Below are 18,192 nucleotides of genomic sequence, written 5' to 3' on the forward strand. Positions count from 1 at the left end.
CTTCTATGATGATTTTCCCAGCTATAGATGTTCTTCAAAGTTCAATCTTTCCCTTCCTGATAAAACTATTTTCAAAATCCATTTATTAAAATTATCACAATGCTCTCTCATCTTGAAGAACTTATTAATATTTTTATTCCAAATTGTTATCTCCTTCAGATTTAATCTGAAAGTTCCTACTATATTTTTCCCCTTGGTACTCAGCCCTACTTTGGTGTCTCCACTTACTGAGAAGTTACATTTTTACTTTGCAGATTCAAGAATATACTCCACTCATCTTCCATGTGGCAAGACCTTACCATTGTTTATTGTTTTGTTGTCATTTTATCAGTAATTTACTCTCCAGGTTACCAGGTCTGAAGCCAGTTTTATCTGCGGACTCTGCTCTCTTCTTACTATAAAGTTCTATTGAGTCTTTCCTTGAAATATATTCCCTGTTCATTGTCTTTCTTTATCTCCCATGGCAGTCTTCATATGTCTGCTTGCATTTCTTGTTCTGCCCTAGTATATGCTCATTAAATCCTGTTAAAATTGGAAAGTTTTACATGATTTAAGTTTTTTCAATGGAGCTCTTTGGCCTAAGGAAAAGGTCAAGTCATTTTTGTCAAAATTAAGGGTCAACATCAGTTTTCAGGTTTTTTTTTTTTTTTTTTTTTGGTCATTCATTAAGCACTCTATCCTGTCCAGGCCTGCTTTCTCCCATTTCCTGAGTCTCAATTCCTCTGGTGTGTCCCTGCTTTCATTACCTTTCCACTTTCTCCCTACCACCCCCCTTTTGCCAGTCTAGGTTCTTGCTGATGAATCTCAGCTCTCAGTGCAGGTACAAAACTCCTTTCTGACTAGCTCACAGGAATTTCTATCTTCCTCTTCTGTAATCCTTCAGTTTGACAATGACTGATTTATTGTCTTGGACTAATATATAAACCTGTTCATGTTTGAGGTTTTGTACCTGATTTTAATTGGTATGAAAATAGAATTTATGTTTTGCACTATGGTTCTATTATTTTCTCTATTATCACACACCCAAACTTTGTGCACAATGGGTGTTTTAATTTTCATTTTCCTACTTCAGTGTATTAACACCAAAGTTGTGCTTTATACAAAGATCACTTGTCCTATTGGGTCTAATACTATGGATGCTAAAGAAGTTGTTAAAAAAAATCACAAAATCCTCATTAAAATGTTCCACCTGGCCGGGCATGGTGGTGCACGCCTTTAATCCCAGCACTTGGGAGGCTGAGGTAGGAGGATCGCCATAAATTTGAGGCCACCCTGAGACTCCATAGTGAATTCCAGGTCAGCCTGGGCTAGAGGACCTATGTCAAAAAAAAAAAAAAAAGATCCACCCTACGTTACACCCATTTTTTCACATAAATACCATTTTTCCTCCTACTATTTTTTGAAGAATAATAAATTATTTTCCTGTAGGAATAATATCATGCTGTGCTAAAAGTTCCTTTTTTATAAACCCTTCTTACCTTCTCTCTTCTCTTCTGAATGCCATCTTGGATTCCAGCACATCAATATTTTTGATAATCAAAGCAAAAATAATCAGCACATTCCAATGTATATAGCAAAAGACATTGTAGTATCCTTCTTTCATTTTATTGAAATTTTTCTATTCTAGCGCAAACAATGTATATTTTACATCATAAAGCAAGATATAATTTACATATTACATTACTTATGAGATATTTATTACCATTATGTCATTCCCTTTTTTGCTTTTTGTTAGGTCACCACTTCTGGTTTTATTTAACCTGCCAAATACTCTACTACTCAGCATCTTGTTTGGAGAGGGACTGGGAACAATGAGAGCTCCTATGCATTCATATTCATTGTATCTCTGTACAATGATGGTGAGGAATGAGGGTGTGCCTGAGTTTCATGGCACAAAGACCCTCTTCCGTTAATTGGCTTAAGAGACAGAAGTCTAGTCCTCCCAATCAATTATCAAACTGTGTCCTCAAAGTCAATGATAAATGAACAAAACTGAGTGCTAGTGTGACATATATATGCACTTCTTGATCAAATGCTCAAGTAAAGATGCTTTTATTTATTTTTTTTTTTTAGCATTGGTCCACCAGCATTGATTATTCCTATACTAACCAGCACCAGTTGCTCTATAAAATTCCTAGACAGTGCTTACACAAGACATCCCAGCTTTTCCTCTGAACTTCCAGGGTCAGGCTTTTGTGTTGGCTGGGCTGGAAATGAATGCCAATAGGAAGGCTTCACATGACTTCCTTTCACCTGACACTTTACCTATATATTTCCTCTTATAAGGTTCTTCCCACCTCAGCAAAACCTTTCCTATGTGATTTCTGTTTCTTACCTACAACCCAAATTCTTTGTTAGCTTTTCTTCTCAAATTCCAAACCCCAAAGTTTACCAGGCTCTTGGATTGTCCTCATTTTGGAAATGAAAGAACGTTTCTGCTATAAGGATAAACAGTTTCTTTGGAACTTGATAGTACACAGCACTTCATGGAACAAGTGAATGAGTGCAGAGAGTCTTTAGAAGCAAGTAATGAGTGTAGTTCAGTCAGCCTGCAGGAACTCATCTGTAAGAAATGTTTTTGTACTAGAGTGATATGAAGACAGACTCACTTAGTGAGAGCAAAAGGCACAAAATTATTATCCTTCTGATTCCTGAACAAAATGTGAAATTGTTTAAAAATATTTTTTTCAGATTGGTGGCTGTTATCTTAAAAAACTAAACTATTAGCTCAATCTGATATGCCAAGGAAATACAAAAATATGTGCTGCACGTGTATGTTATATCCAAAATTCCTTGCCTGTTATTCAAAGTTGGCATATTTGGCCAAAATCAGTCTAAAGCTTTATCAGCCATGATAACCATATTAGATCTAAGCTGATTGGGATGAGAATATGAGTTTGAAGCATGTCTATTCTTTATGTCTTTAAATTATTCTTTGGTCAAATGATGTGATTTTTTTTGAGAAATCTAAAAATATAAAACTATTTCTCATTTTTCAAATACAAGGTTACACATATGTACAGCAAGGTATCATTTCCTTACTAGAAAACAAGGCTTTTAGGTATCATTCCATAAACATTGTACACTTTTATAGTCTGATTCCTTCCATGGCTACAAGGTGCTGGACATAGAAAAAATACAGGAAAGAAAGAAGGAGCAAATGAACAGAGCCTCACAACACCCCTGTGAGGTAGGCATTATTAAAACCATTTTATAAACAGGTAAACTGAGATTTGGTCAAGTCCACTGGGCAAGTTGGCAGAACATGTCTGGGAACAAAGAGAAAGAAACAAAGAAATGCCGGCCCTCCTTCCCAGCCCTAAAAAATAAACTTTATTTCAGAATTCCAAAAGTATAAAAGTCCATAATTGTCCTTACATTTTTAGAATTGAAGCACTTAAAAATTCCACTTAAATATACAACTTGTCTTTCAGATTTCTGTTACATGGAGAAAGAGCAAATAACTTGCTTCCTTCCTTCTCCTGTCCAGATATACTTCCTGTAATGGGTAGAGTATATCCACATGCCACCAGAGATGGGGCTTAAAGTCGAGGCCATTTTTAAAGTTTCAGGTAATTCCTAATTCATTTAAAGCCCTAATGTGAAAAAGAGATCTGTTCTAAAGCGGCTGTCTTGCCCATTGCTCTGTGACCTTAAAGAGCATTTGGTACAAAACATGAAAAGGAGCAAGATATCTCACTTTGGAGGTGAGGATGAGGACAATGGTGTAAAATTTGCTTTTTGTGTTTGCGAACTTGCAAGCTGAAGCTTGCAATACTTTATATATATAATATATAAATATATACGTGTGTGTGTGTGTGTGTGTGTGTGTGTGTGTGTGTGTGTGTGTCTGACTTCCCTTAAGGCAACAAAGAGATGTAGACTATGTGTTTCATAATTCAGTCTTGGTTTCCCTATAGCAATTTCTCTCTCTCTCTCTCTCTCTCTCTCTCTCTCTCTCTCTCTCTCTCTCATCAAGTGAAAAAATTTCTTCCATCAAGTGACAGAAAACTGTTCAAAAACAATAGTCATTAGCTTAGGATGATTTATCTTTTGAGCATAGTGAGGGGTGGTATTGTGACATTAATTATATCTTAAACTTAGAGCTTAGGTCCACAGCTTAGACTGGCTTGGAATAGCCAACCACATTGAACAGACAGGTTAGTGACCAGAACTTGTATATAATTTGTTCACACATAGATGGTGGTAAAAATCTTACCATGACCAACAGACACTGGAGACAAGAAGACACATACTTGAGAAAGACTGGCTGTTCAAAAAAATCTCCTGGAGGGAACTGGGAAGAGGACAGGGTAAGGCACTGAGGTCAAACAGGTTGCTGAGAAGTTATCAGTACTCCTTCTGAATATATATATATATATATTTTTCTTTGGCTGATGCAATGTTTTTAAAATCTTTTACAATTATGGGAGTGGGTGGGCTGGACCTAACTGAAGAAGCTCAAAGTATAATTAGCAAAGCATGAATAGAAGAAAAAAATAATGAACACACACAGAAACAAATGGTGGTGGTATCCCAGAGGGAGGAGGAACTCTTGTTAACTAATTTTCATTTGCTCCTCTCCTGCTTTTTTCTGCCATGGTCCCAATATTTTAGTCCTGGTTTTTATTTATTTTTTTGTTTTACTTTTTTTTTTCCAGCAGATGAAGAAATGACAGAGCAGGACAGGTGTCTTATGATTTTTGATTTCTTCTTAGGCCTGTTAAATTATGTTTTTCCTCAGTTGACTGTTGGCACCTGGTTCCTCTGTAAACTATACTCCTTGGCCTTCAGTCTCAGGTTGGCAATGCTGTTGGCCATGTTGATGCCCTGTGCAGGGCTATTGTTGGCACATGTGGCAGAATAAGTAGCCATGGCGCTGTAGGGACAAAGGAGAAAGCAGGGAGAATAACAGGCATTAGTTTCATGAAGCTAGAAGTCCATGCCCCAAGTGGATATACTCTCGCGATAGGGGCAGGCAGGGCAGTGAGTTGGATAGATGACCTCTAGGGTCTCTTCAGCTTTCCATTAGTTTAAGACATTTGGAAAGGGGTGGCAGTGTTTTGCAGGGGAGAAGGAAGGCAGAGGAGAATAAGACTTGGAAGAGAGAGGTAGTTGTGTGTTGGGTATAGTGAGTAATGATTTATTTCTGGGGTGAGAGGAAAAGTTACTCAGATTGAATAACAGGTGTTCATTAGCTAATTAAAACAGGACTTAATCTTCCTTCTGCCTATACCAGACAGCATATGAGAGCAGTGGAGGGGGAAAGCCAGCACTTGAGTGAAGAGAATTTTGTTCCTATTCTCCTGGTAGCTGAGCTTACTTCTAATGCATTTTGGATAATCAATAATGTAACAAAAATTATGTGATATAGAATCAACTGAATAAACCAGCATAAATCCCCTGCCATTCTTGATTCACTGAGTGATCATACCAAGTATTGACAAATCAAGAGCCCTTGGTTTTATAACCACTCTTCAAAAGCATTTGGGTAGCACACACTGCCGTTGGGACAGTCATTTTGGAAATATTTACATTCCCACAAAAGCTAGCCAACGTTCTAGTTTCCACATTCCTGACCTCAGAGCTAACTGTGTCTCACTGTCCCTATTGCTGAGAAAAATGTGAAACTGTTTTTTGTTGTCAGGGGCTGTAATTAAGACCCAATAACACTGCAAGGCAAACATTTTTCACTGGTGGCATTCAGTTGATGCATCCATGAATCTCTGATAAAGGAAAAAAAAATGGTTGTAGATTTATAAGAAAACTATCTCTTACTTTATATGAAGTAGTTAAGATGAGACATATTTGAACTAAATGAAAATGTTTCTAGTTGTTTGTAAGATTAGCAGAATCCCTTTCAACTCAAGGCTGGAATGAGATTTATAAATGGAATGACATGTGCCTCTCTGTTGCCTGCATTCCAATGGAATTTTGTCAGCCACACAGGAGTTTGTGGTTCTGGGGATCAAGTAACAAGAACAGAAAGAGAGAAAACTGAAGCTACTCTACAAGTAGAGGGAATATATCATGGATATTTATCAGGGACACCATGGAGTCAAGATCGTAGGCTATATTCACAATAGTGTAGTTCAGATAAGCAACCAGCATTTACGGAGAAAAATTGAGTTAAAGAAATATAATTAGTTCCAGATCACTTGTCTTTCTAGAAATACAAATCTTTAATTTAAAAGCTTTATAGCATTGGTTTAAGTGTTCAAGCATTTGTGATGGTATGCCTGTCTACATTTGCCAAAGGAAAAATCTCTGAAGAGTTATAAAATAATCCTGTATTGTTACATTTTATTTCTATCAGCTTTACTCATCATTTCTGGGTAGAAAATCTGGGGTCTCCCTCCAAGTTAAATGTAGGCACTCCCATAGTACCCTGTATTTTTGCTTTATCACTAGTAGATTCGATTTTAATTAATAACTCACCTAATATCTATCACAGTTTTGTATGAACTTCATAGATCAAATATCACATTTACCCTCTACACAATTGTACCCTCTTGTACAGCTGATACCAAACCCAGAACATATCCATTTTCAATGACTTGTGCAATGAAAAGACAAGTAACAGTCACAGTTAGACCTGGGATGATTAAACTGATTTGTGTTCTATGTCTAACGTCTGCCATCTTGTTGCAATGATGTCTAAGAAAATCCTTTTATTCTTAAGAACTAGTCATTACTGTAAATTCTATCTTAATAGAAGGAGTGAGTCAGAAGGATGATGTCACAGAGAGTCCAGTCATTGCATATTCTTGGGTAAGATTTTTTCACAGTAAAAATAAAGCATTAATACATTAAAACTTAAAAATACACTTAGCACTTTTATCACCACAGGATAGAAGCAGAAGAATGTGTACCCAGTAAGGGCTTTAAATTAAGGTTTAAATTAAGACTCAGATAAATGACCAGAACCACACATTAAGATAGGAAACATTTTTGTTTCATAATGTACCAGAAAATGTCATTTATTTCAAAATGTCAACATATATATCATTTAATTCCCAGGTGAATTATACTTCAATTTAAGACTCTACCAGATTTTATATATATATATATACACTCACAAAAATATATAGTACAAAGAATTCTATGGTCTGCCAAGGAACCAAAGATCTAACAGCTAAAAGAGAGAGAGAGAGAGAGAGAGAGAGAGAGAGAGAGAGAGAGAGAGAGAGGGGGGGGGAGAGATTTGAGAAATGAACGTAAATTGTGGAATACTATAATATCATCCAAATTAGCCTTGCCCAACCAGACATCTATGAGATGTTAAGTCTTAGAGAGAATATAAAGTTAGTCACATTTTAAATACAGGGGACAGAAGCTGGCATTTATGAAGTATGTACATTATTTGTTAAGTACTGAGAGTAAAAGTAAATGATTTCTGAATACACAGAAATAAAACTTCATGAAGCAACTTTAAAAAAATTCTCTAGTACTAAGCAGTTAATTTTCATGAAGTATTATGCTTTTAAATACTTGGTCTAATTTTCAAAGGAATGTGTTTTCCATCCTTTGAGATTCTGGGATAGCATACACTTATTAAATAGAAATTTACCTTTTCTTTGATAATTAAGTGCATGTTCCATTTCCTTAGTGGAAAAAGGGAATTGAAACCTTTAGGAGTTTAATTTAGTCAAGTTATTGTTTCTATTTTCCTGAAATGTCCACTGTAGAAATGATGTCAATTTTGTCTACTTGACATCATTTTTGCTGCAGTCATTTCACAGTCTACTAGCTGTGTAACTTGATAGTCTTGCCCGAGGACCTACTATGGTAATACATCTCTGAGAAATACTGGGTTTTTCTAAGGTAGATCTGACAGTAAAATGAATGCTGACCCATTTACTCAAAAATAAATGAAGGGCAATTGAATAGTTAGCAAGACTTTTTTTTTTCTTAAATAGCAGCTTGTATTTCTACAGATGAGGACAGTGCCCTTGTCCAATTATATGTGGCAGTGCTATTGTAAAAATGCCATTGTTGTGAGATGGAGTCTGTCATTACTTCATGGGAGTCCCTTAAGCTAGTATGGCTTGAGTAGGAGAAAGCCGATGATTTTCTTTGGGGTGGGGGGAGGGTGGCTTCCTCTAGCCCAGACCAACCTAGTATTCACTATGTAGTCTCAGGCTGGCCTTGAACTCATGGTGAGCCGCCTATCTCTGTATCCCAAGGTATGTGCCACCATGCTTGGCTCAAAGCAGCTAACATTAATGAATGAATTTGGTAGTTTTCTTGGGGATTCATAAGTGATAACATCTTCACATGGTGGATGTTTAGGCAAGTCATGAACTTTTGAAAGATTGATCTATCTTATAGCATTTCATGCCTTGGTATGCAGGACACAAAAAGCAGATATCTCAGTTCTCTGCCTCTTAACAAATGTTTAGAATATACTCCTACAAATGGAGATTTTGATGATATTTTGGGCATATACTTAAAAGTCATGTCTGTTTACCTCTGGTAGTTTGGTGGGTCTATTTTTTTTAAATATTTTGAGCTACATGTGCCATGTAGGCAATCTGTGGGTGATCATTTGGCACACCCATGACCAACAAGACTCATTATTGGTCAGAAGAGACAGTTAATGAGTGGTCAAAGAGTGGCTTAGTCATGCTTTAAATGTGGCATTAGAGCATGGAGGACTTGCTTGCTAACGTGTCAACAGATGCAAGAGATCCTTGAATGGCTGCCAATCTAAAGACTGTTCACAGCCACCTGTTTCCTATGTCATGGAAAATTCTAAAGGACTGCTTTCATAAAAGAGAGAGCCTTGAAATGTCTTCCCACAAGAGATGTACCAACAAGGGTAATTAGCTGTTTTCAATCAATTTATGGGCCATTCAGACCGTGTAAAATAACCACTTCTTCCCGGGATTAAAAAAGACAGAAAGTCAATGACGTGTATAGGTTAAGCACAGTTCAATAAACAAGAGCCAGCTTAACCACCATTGATACTACCTACATGGTTTTGTCTTTGAGTCACAGCCATTTATTTCTGCAAGTACAGTGCAAATATGAACTGAGTTCTGGAGCTGGGTTTGTAAGTGTTGGCTAAAGTATCATTTCTACTGAATTTTTAATAAGGCTTTTTTTGTCTGTGACCAAAAATATTACATTGCCAAATTAAGCACATGGAGACATTAGAAATGAAACAGAAATGCTTGCTTCCCATCTGTTTACTCATCAAGTCTGCATCAAGACTTTCACAGAGTTGACACATGTAAGGAAGCCTGAGTTTTCCATTTCCTTATTTGGACATTACAAGCAGATGTAGCCCAGAAGAATGCAGGGTTAGAGAAATGTTTTCACTGGGGGCAAGTCACTTATGACCATCTCAACCCACTTTCAAAGGTTGTTGTGAGGAATAACATGCTAAAATAATAGCCAACACCAGCCAAATACTGAAAATACTATTAATGGTTTGATTTTAAAACTAGGAAACTTAGTGACACCTGACTCTCTGCTTTCTCATTATCCATAGTATAAATCCACAATTTGCAAAACAATTGAGGATAACAAGAAAAAGATAATATTTGCCTAAGTCTTACATTTTATGATTGGAGCTTTTGAATCAATAATAACAGCTATAACTTTCACACCAAAAGACAAAAGAAGCATGTGGGTATTCCCTGAATCACGGTTTAACCCTTCAGAATTTATTTTATTTTATTTTATTTTATTTATTTCCACTCATGATGGGAAGGAAGCATTATAGAGGGTCTTGCCTCTGTAAAATAATGCCCATCTGGCTTAACATGGGTGGCTGGTAGTTTGAACCTAGATGGGTGAGGCTTGAATCCAGACCAGTGGGGAATTGAACCTGGGCTCAGTCCTTGCAAACAAGTGACTTTAACTGCTTTGCCATATCCCCAGGCCCCAGTCAGGATTATTTTTTAAGGCTTTCGAGCTTGTATATTTTTAAGCTCTGATATGCCTGAGTTTGAGACCTTGACTTTGGTTCTTTTATCTATAGAAGAATAATGAAGGTATATTTGGTTCATGTAAGATAATTCAACACCAGTTTTTACTAGGGAAATTTACTTCCAAAGTGAGATTCCATAAATCCTTTTGTAAGTGATTTTGTGTAACTGATATCACCATTTCTTATTTCAGAGGTTAAATTTTTAAGTATTTACTTGACTCCTCTAAGTAGACACACTGGACCACGTTTCATTAGTAAGCCTGCAGTTTCCACTACATGTCCAGTGAACCTTTTGCAATGTTTAACTTCTGTGTTTAGAAATATTTTCATACATAAAGCCTCTTATAACTTTCTACTGACATGAGAGTTTTTAATAAAATATATCATGTTGTTCATCTCTAGGTTATAAACACCCTTGTGAGATATGCAACAGCGAAATGATTTTAAATACCAGTACAGAAGAAACCAATGATCTTATTGGCCTGAGAAGCAACAGAGGATAGGTCAAGAACATAGTCCTTCAGACTTCTCATCATATCCTATTCATCTCAAACTTCACAATTCCAAGTGCATATTGAATGTGAATTGGAATCACATTGGAGGAGGGCAACATAGAAATACAAGATCCCAGCTCTACCCTAGATTCAGTGGATCAGTCTGCACAGGTGCATGGCCCAATGATTCCTGTACACAGACATGTTTGAAGAGGGTTTCTCTAGACTCTAACACTCAGTCCTATGGATTAGATTTCTTATAGCATTGGCTTCTAATAGTGTTCTCCACCTGAGGACCTTACCTCATATTTTCTTAGACTTCAACCCCACTTTCTTAAAAACAACTAATTACCCCTCAAACCCTACCCCCAAAAGCCACCCTCCTCCCCACCTGACAAGTTACCTTTTCAGTGTCTTCCGTTAGAATCCGTTATGAAGCCCCTCGTGTAAACAACATCTTGGGAGGGACGAGGATCTATTTTTGAAAGTGTGAAAGGGAGAAATGAGCCAATGTGTTCAGCAGAACCATGACCACCAGCAAATGAGGGGAGGAATAGGGGCAGGAGACTACGCAAGACCTATCAGCCTCTCCTTCCCTTGTCACTAGTTTTCTCTGAAGTCCAGCCCTCCCTCTGGAGACGGCACTCCTGACTAATGCTAATGTGCCCAGCCATTTGCTCTCTCCCTCTCATAGGAGCAAAGGTCTCTGCAGAAAGTTTTCTTGGCTACTTCATCTCAGACCATAGTCAGTTGTCCAAGATTTGGTTGATCACTGCTACCCAAAAGACATAGCATTTTAAGGCCACCAAGTCTTGATAACTCATGTGCTCCTGTGTACTTTTATTATCATAATTTGATTAAAGAAAATAGTTTTGAGCTAAGCAGTGGGTTTATGCTCTAACAACAACCTAGCTTCAATTGGTTACAGAAGAAAAAGTGATACCTGCTGGGAAATCAGTGTCTAAGGTTAGGAAGTGCTTTGGTCCCTCTGATCCTCAGCTACCTGTCTGAAATCGTCATCTAATATGCTCAAGAAAATGAGTGAGGTCATGACATGTTATAATTAGAGTCAACCAAATGTTCCAGCCAGGGACAATACTGGTTTACTCCTATTGCCCAAACATAATTAGTATCTTGTGTGTATGTGCATGTGTGTGAGTGAGTGAGGGCACATTGCATGTGTATGCATGTCTACGGAGGTCGGAGGACAACCTGGTGTGTGTGTATGGGGGGGGGTCATTCCTCAGGTGCTGTCCACAGTTTTCAGAGACAGAGCTCTCACCATGCTAGAAATCTACAAGTAGGTTACAGTGGTTGGCCTGTAAGCCCCAGAAATCTTCCTGCCTCTGCCTCGCAGCACTGGGACTTTACTGGTGCATGCAACCTCACCCAGTTTTGTGGCTTTATTTTTGTGGGTGGTTTGGGGATAGAACTCAAGTCCTCATGACCAAAAGATAAACACTTACTGGGCTGTCTCCTCATCTCTCTAGCATAATTATTAATATTATTCCCTTTTCCTTCTCAAACATGTCCCAGTTTATTTTTCCTTAATTTTTCCATGTGTATATCATATGCTTGCATGTGTGGATATGTGTCCATTTATGTGTGCAGGTTCATGTGTCCAAACATGTGGGAGTCAGAGGTCGACACTGAGTGTATCATTGAACCTAAATCTCTCCAGTTTGGCTGACCTAGCTAGCCATCTTCCATTGAGGATATTATCTCACTTCACAGTGCTGGAATTACAGTATATGCTGCCACACCAGGGACTTATGGGTGGTGTTGAAGATCTGAACTCAGGTTTACACGCATGCGAAACTCACTGAGCCATCCATCTCTCCAGACCTCTAAATTGGATGATAAATTATACAACCATAACTTTGAATATAAAAGACACCTATCCCACCCTCTTCCAAAACTATTGATTATTTCCCATACTAGGTAATTTGGACAGTATGCAAACAACTGCTTTGTGACCTGATTTGTATTCTTCTTCCAGAGATGAGCAATGGAAGTTGGGACACTGTTCTCTTTGACAAAAGTGTCTATGTGCTGTCCCTGCATTATATGATCAATCCACGTGGGTCCTCCAGATGCAATGCCCTCACACCCCGGGATGCAGACCTCAGCTGTACACGTGCTTCACTGATCTAAGGCAGAGTTTGAATCAAGAAGGGATATTTTGATAGTTTTCCAGGTTTATGTCTCTTACCTCCAGTACAATTCACAATTCAATTTTAATGATGATGCGGCTTAATGGACAGAAACAGGGCCCACACACATTGGTTCTAATTCTGCTTCCTGGAAAACTAGACTTGGGCAACTGTTCAGCCTCCACTTGGTGCAAAGCAGAGCAAGAACACAGCTAGCACACAGGAGGGCTCCAAAGATTCGTCGAGAGAAATGACTTTTAATGAATTTCACATGCGAGGCAACTAGCTCCAGAAAGTAGTACCAATAGGAATCGCAAAGCCTATCATTTCCTTTAGAGTTGTTATATTTCCTTGCAAGTTTCAATATATGAAAGCATAATGTACTTCATTCTAAACACCGAAGAAAAATCTCCAGGCAACAGAACAGCTTTTGCCACTTTTAGATATTAACCAAAATATAAACATTTCAGCCAACATTAGGTCAAATAAACATATTATTGATTAAATTACTGCTTTAAACCATTGCTTTTCTACAATATAAGCATATTGGAGATGATTTTTTTCTTACAGCATATGAACCATTTCAATATTGTTTTAATTAATTTACATATTCTGTACCTAAGAGCAAAATAATATAAAAGCATGAAATGGATAAAAATACTAAGTTATACAATCTTAAGTGAAAGGAGTGGTATACAAAATAATATGTACATTAAGGCTACCCCTATATAAAATATTGAACTCCATTCACAAAAATGAATGAATTACTTATGTCAGGATGACGAAATTATGGGTATTTTTGTAAAAAGTTTCTAGAATTTCTACATAGTCTTTTCAATTAAAATAATTTCAAAAAAAAGGAGGCACATGTGAATTGCTGTGAAAAAGATGTCAATTACATGCCCATATACAAAATACACAGAGGCAGACTCGACGCTTGCCTTCTTTCATCCAGGTAGTCTAACCCAGTGATAGCGTAGCATGTATTTCAGTCCCAACTGTGCGGTGTGCTATACTTAGTGTTACTCATAAAAACCACGTGGCAGCCATCTGGATTGTTTACGGCTTGGGTTAAAAAGTTATTAAGGAGGACCCAAGCAGAAAAAGGAATGATACTTCCTGGTTTGCAACCAAATTCAAACCAGAGATCTAGAAACAACAGAGTTTGAATTATCCTCATTTTCCAAGCCACTTACTGAGTCTGTGAGCTACTAAAAGTCATAGGAAAAACAAAGTAGCCTTCTACTTATTTAAAATATTAAAGAATATGTTATTTCACCATGGCTTTCTAACTGTGTTTTTAGTAGGTCCTATGGGAGAACCTTCTACATTTGAAGTAAGGCATACAAATGTGACTAATATTTAAAATCAGGACAATAAGGACCTAAAATAGGACTGGGTTCCTCCCACTTTCCTACGCACATATTATCTACATATGAAGACCAGAGTTGATGTGGGGTAATTACAAAACAACGAATTACAAGATCAAATTGTAGTTTTGGTATTTCTCTGAAGAACTTATTTGGAACAAAATGAACAATTTAGGTGAGGTGTTTAGACTTAATTATAGCTACCAACTGCTGAGAAGCATGTGTATTTCATAAGTATGGCATTTCACATCAGTTAGACCTAATCTTCTATAATCAGTTTAAGACCTCTCCTTAGCACTATGATTAACTTTAACAATAAAAAAGTAAACATTTGAGCATACTTCCAGTGAAATCAGCCAGAGACTGATTTCTTGTAGTTCAAACAATGCACTCTAGAGTGATCATAACTGTATTAAGCATATGCATCTCAGCTGTTCTTGTCTCAACCTATGTTTTCTGAACAGCAAAAGTGGACATTAAGGATTCTCAATGAGGCTTAAATAGCCCTCTTTTATTTGCTTCTGCAAAATTTCTCACATTCTTATTTAAAACACACTCACACTCACACACACTCTAATCACCAAAGAAATCTTTAGGCATGTAGATAAGAATAGCAATGGAATAGGATTCAGGTAATAAGAAAGCCTTACCTACTACCAAAGATCTAAGGTCATGAAAGTCAGAAAGCCTCTCTCTGTCACTGTCTTTCCTTCCTTCCTTCCTTCCTTCCTTCCTTCCTTCCTTCCTTCCTTCCTTCCTTCCTTCCTTTCTTCCTTTCCCTTCCCTTCCCTTCCCCTCTCCTTTTCTTTCTTTTTTAAATTTTATTTCAAAGTTGACTAATTGTAGAGATTACTTTTGGTCCTACATTTGGAGTATCACACATTGCTTTCCTACTTGACCATAACACAACAAATCTGTCTTAATTTTGAAATTGGATAGTTTTGTTCCAGAATGGTTCCATGAGGGGCACTGGACACAGTTTACAGAGGTTATGTTATGTTCTTTTAGATTCTTTCCCAGCTTTGGTAATAGTTCCTCAGTTCAACAGGAGATTGCTGATGGCCTGCCCCTCTTGCTTCTGCTCCAAACCCTGTACCTGGGGCAACTAGTAATCTCTTGTGATAATTTTGGGATGTCAGCAAGTTGAATGTCTCTGAAGTGGTTAACCCAGTAAGAAATGTCAGCCAGCTACAAAAGCAGCTTTGAGTGTGACCAAATGCTGAGAAATATGTGGATGTGGAGCTAGGGAAAGTGGGCCAGTCATTCACCTGTACGGAGAGGCTGTCCCCCAGGAGAGATAATCGGTGGGTCTGGGAGCAGGACGAGGTACAATCGGCTGCTCCACAGCAGTCACATCTCCTGAGTAGGACTTGAGGAGGGAAGCATTTTTATTGGCCAGCATGGCTCTCTCATTCCTGCGGAACTTAGCTCTTCGGTTCTGAAACCACACCTGGAAAATTGTTAAGAAGAGAGAGACATAAGGAGGGAGAGGAAAAATAGGTTACAAAAGTAAAATTCCAGTTGGTTTTAATATATGATGCCTTCCCAAGGAAAACATAAGACAGGTCTTGAATTCTTCCTAGAATAATAGAAATATGTCAAAGTCCTTCTCTGGTGGGTCATACTCTTAAGCAAAAAGACTATGAGATTGCGAAGCACCTCAGTGGTAGAGTATGTGCTTAGTGTGTACAAAATGGGTTTCAGTAACCAGCACAAAAAGAAAAGAAAAAGAAGAAGGAGATGGAAGGAAGGAAGGAAGGAAGGAAGGAAGGAAGGAAGGAAGGAAGGAAGGAAGGAAGGAAGGAAGGAAGGAAGGAGGAATGAAAGTAAGAAGGAGAAGGGAAGGGAGACAAAGGAAAATCAGTAGCTGGGAGTGATAGAACACACACCCTTTAATGCTAGCATTCCAGAGGCTGAGCTAGGAGGACCACAGCGACTTCAAGGCCAGCCTGGACTACAGAGTGAATTCCAAATCAGTCTAGGCTAGAGTGAGACCCTGCTTCAAAAAAAAAAAAAAAAATGAAAAAATGAAAAGGAAAACTTAAGTATTTCTAGTAATGAAGAAGCCAGAATTAGGTTTAAGATTAATTCATGAAGCAGCACAAAATGATCATAATCCGTTGTAGTGATAATCAATAAAAGACGAGAGACTTCACAGACTTTTGCCATGGGTACAATGATTTTGTTCCCCGAAAATGTTTCCAGGATTCTTCAAAATGTAGAATCCTTACCTCCTTACATAGTAGTTACTATTTAAAGTCTCCATCTCTCTGAAAGTGTACCCTCTGTGAAAGAGTTAATGAGAAAATGATTTACATGAAAGGTATAAGACCATCATGTGAGGAGAGAGGAAGCAATAGAAGAACCAACCTGTAAAGTGTGCCCCATTAAATTGACTGCCATTATGAGAGCTCAGTCATTCAAAGACTCTGAAGACCAAGGCATGGCAGGCACATGCTCCCCCCTTCGTACCCTGGCTCCTGCCAACTACTAGTTATTAAGGCTCTAGCAGTTCTGATATGCTGAACCCAGATAGGGAAGTCAACCGAAGTTTAGGAAAGCCACTTCTGACAGAGAGATACAGACATTAAGAGTGAGAAGTTGACTGGACTGCATTTATTCACAGATCTCAAGGGATCTGAGTGACCTTAGAGTCTCTGAAAGCTAAAAGCAAACTCATCATTTAAGTGCTACTAGGACTAGAAACTTGTGTAGGGATTCATAGACATTTCTTCTCATCACTATAACAATTCCACATATTATTTAATCATGTCTGCTTTAGAGTCTAGGAAATAGGTTCAATGAGATTAGGTCAACCTCCAAATTAAATGGCTAAGTTTTTAAATGCAAGTATGTCCATCTCATGAACATATAACTCTTCCAGGCAGTAACTGAATTTTTATTTATTCATTCAGTCATTCAGGAAGTCTCTATGAAGTTTTCCTTGGTGTGCAGACCTTATATTAAATGCTGAGATTAGAGAGATAAGAAATTTTAGTAACTCTCTACTAATAGATCAAAACCTATTAAAGAAAGACAGAAAAGTGTTAATCAAGTATTTTAGATGAAATTATAACCCAAAGAATTTTACTGTATGATGTGAGAAATTTGCATTCCTTTAGGGGACAACAGTCATCTAAAAAAATCTATGTTGTTTCACAGTACAGGATTAATTAAGGCATATTAGTTTCCCATGTCAAAAATTACTCTTTTTTATTTTTTTAAATTTCTATTATCTCATGATCCATATTTCTCTCTTGAAAATTCAGACCACTGTAGCGAACTAGTGTTTGAATGTACTGTAGAAGGGCTGGAAAGATGGTACTTTTTTGCAAAGCCAGGCAGCCCAGGTTTGACTCCCCAGTATTCACATAAAATCAGATGCACAGGGTGACTCATGCATCTGGGGGTCATTTGCAGTGGCAGGAGACCCTGGTGCACCCATTCTCTGTCTCTCTGTCTCTCTCTCTCTCTCTCTCTCTCTCTCTCTCAATCTCTCTCTGTTTGCAAATATTAAAAAAAAACATATATTGTGGGTTGCTAGTTTAAAATTACTCATTACTCCACTGTACACTGAGATTTCCAAAAAGGAGAGACAGAGATTAAGGGTGGAATGGAGTTAGGTGAGTAGAAGGGATTTAAGAGTCCTATATGAAGAACTGCCTGGGAGAAGCTGCAGCTGGTGAACTGAAGTTCTTCTATTTTGGATGGTGGGATTCAGAAACCAGGACTAAGTAAGGTCCTTGCATAGTATTCACTCAAGCTCTGAGGGGCTGCCAGACACAAATGAACATTCTCACATCTTTGCCTTACTACCTTCATGGTCCTTGGGGCCCTAGATGACCCTCTTCTTTTGTGATTCACATTCTTCCTCTGACACTTGGGGACAAATTTGGGGAAGCCCTTGTATTCCCATGGGAAATTTTTTTTTTCACCCTCCTCTTCAAGCTGAAGGGAATGCCAATATTGTACATACCCTTACCTTTTTCTACTTCACAGAAAAACTGGGAGGACATATTCAATCATAAACTTGAGTGGTCTCTTAACTCAGTTTCCCAACATCCATCTCCCACTTCCACTGGCATTCATTATTGTGGGTACTGAGCACAAATTTCTGGAATATTTATAGACTCCCAATGGCTTGTGAGGAAATTTCAGGTGAATGGGAGTTAATGTCTTTAGCCCTGCTGAGAACAGACTCAAGTACTCAGAGGGACAGTTTTTACGACACTGATCTG

At 37.9% G+C, this 18,192-nt stretch overlaps 1 protein-coding gene across 2 annotated transcripts in view; it reads right to left on the reverse strand.

Moving 5' to 3' along the window:
• Nucleotides 1-1,569: 1,569 nt before the first annotated feature.
• Nucleotides 1,570-18,192, reverse strand: part of Prrx1 (paired related homeobox 1) — a 74,837-nt gene continuing 58,214 nt past the window's right edge. The window contains exons 3-5 of one of the 2 annotated variants that reach the window (XM_004658796.3): nt 15,223-15,404; nt 10,835-10,906; nt 4,744-4,879 (exon numbers count right to left, since the gene is read on the reverse strand). In XM_004658796.3, coding sequence (XP_004658853.1) covers nt 10,852-10,906; nt 15,223-15,404 — 237 coding nt within the window. In that variant the 3' untranslated portion in view covers nt 4,744-4,879; nt 10,835-10,851. Of the gene's footprint in view, nt 4,880-10,834; nt 10,907-15,222; nt 15,405-18,192 lie in introns of both variants that reach the window. The other variant, XM_004658795.2, reaches the window with a different exon arrangement.

Source organism: Jaculus jaculus, chromosome 1 (assembly GCF_020740685.1).
Source record: "Jaculus jaculus isolate mJacJac1 chromosome 1, mJacJac1.mat.Y.cur, whole genome shotgun sequence".
NCBI classification, from domain to species: domain Eukaryota; kingdom Metazoa; phylum Chordata; class Mammalia; order Rodentia; family Dipodidae; genus Jaculus; species Jaculus jaculus.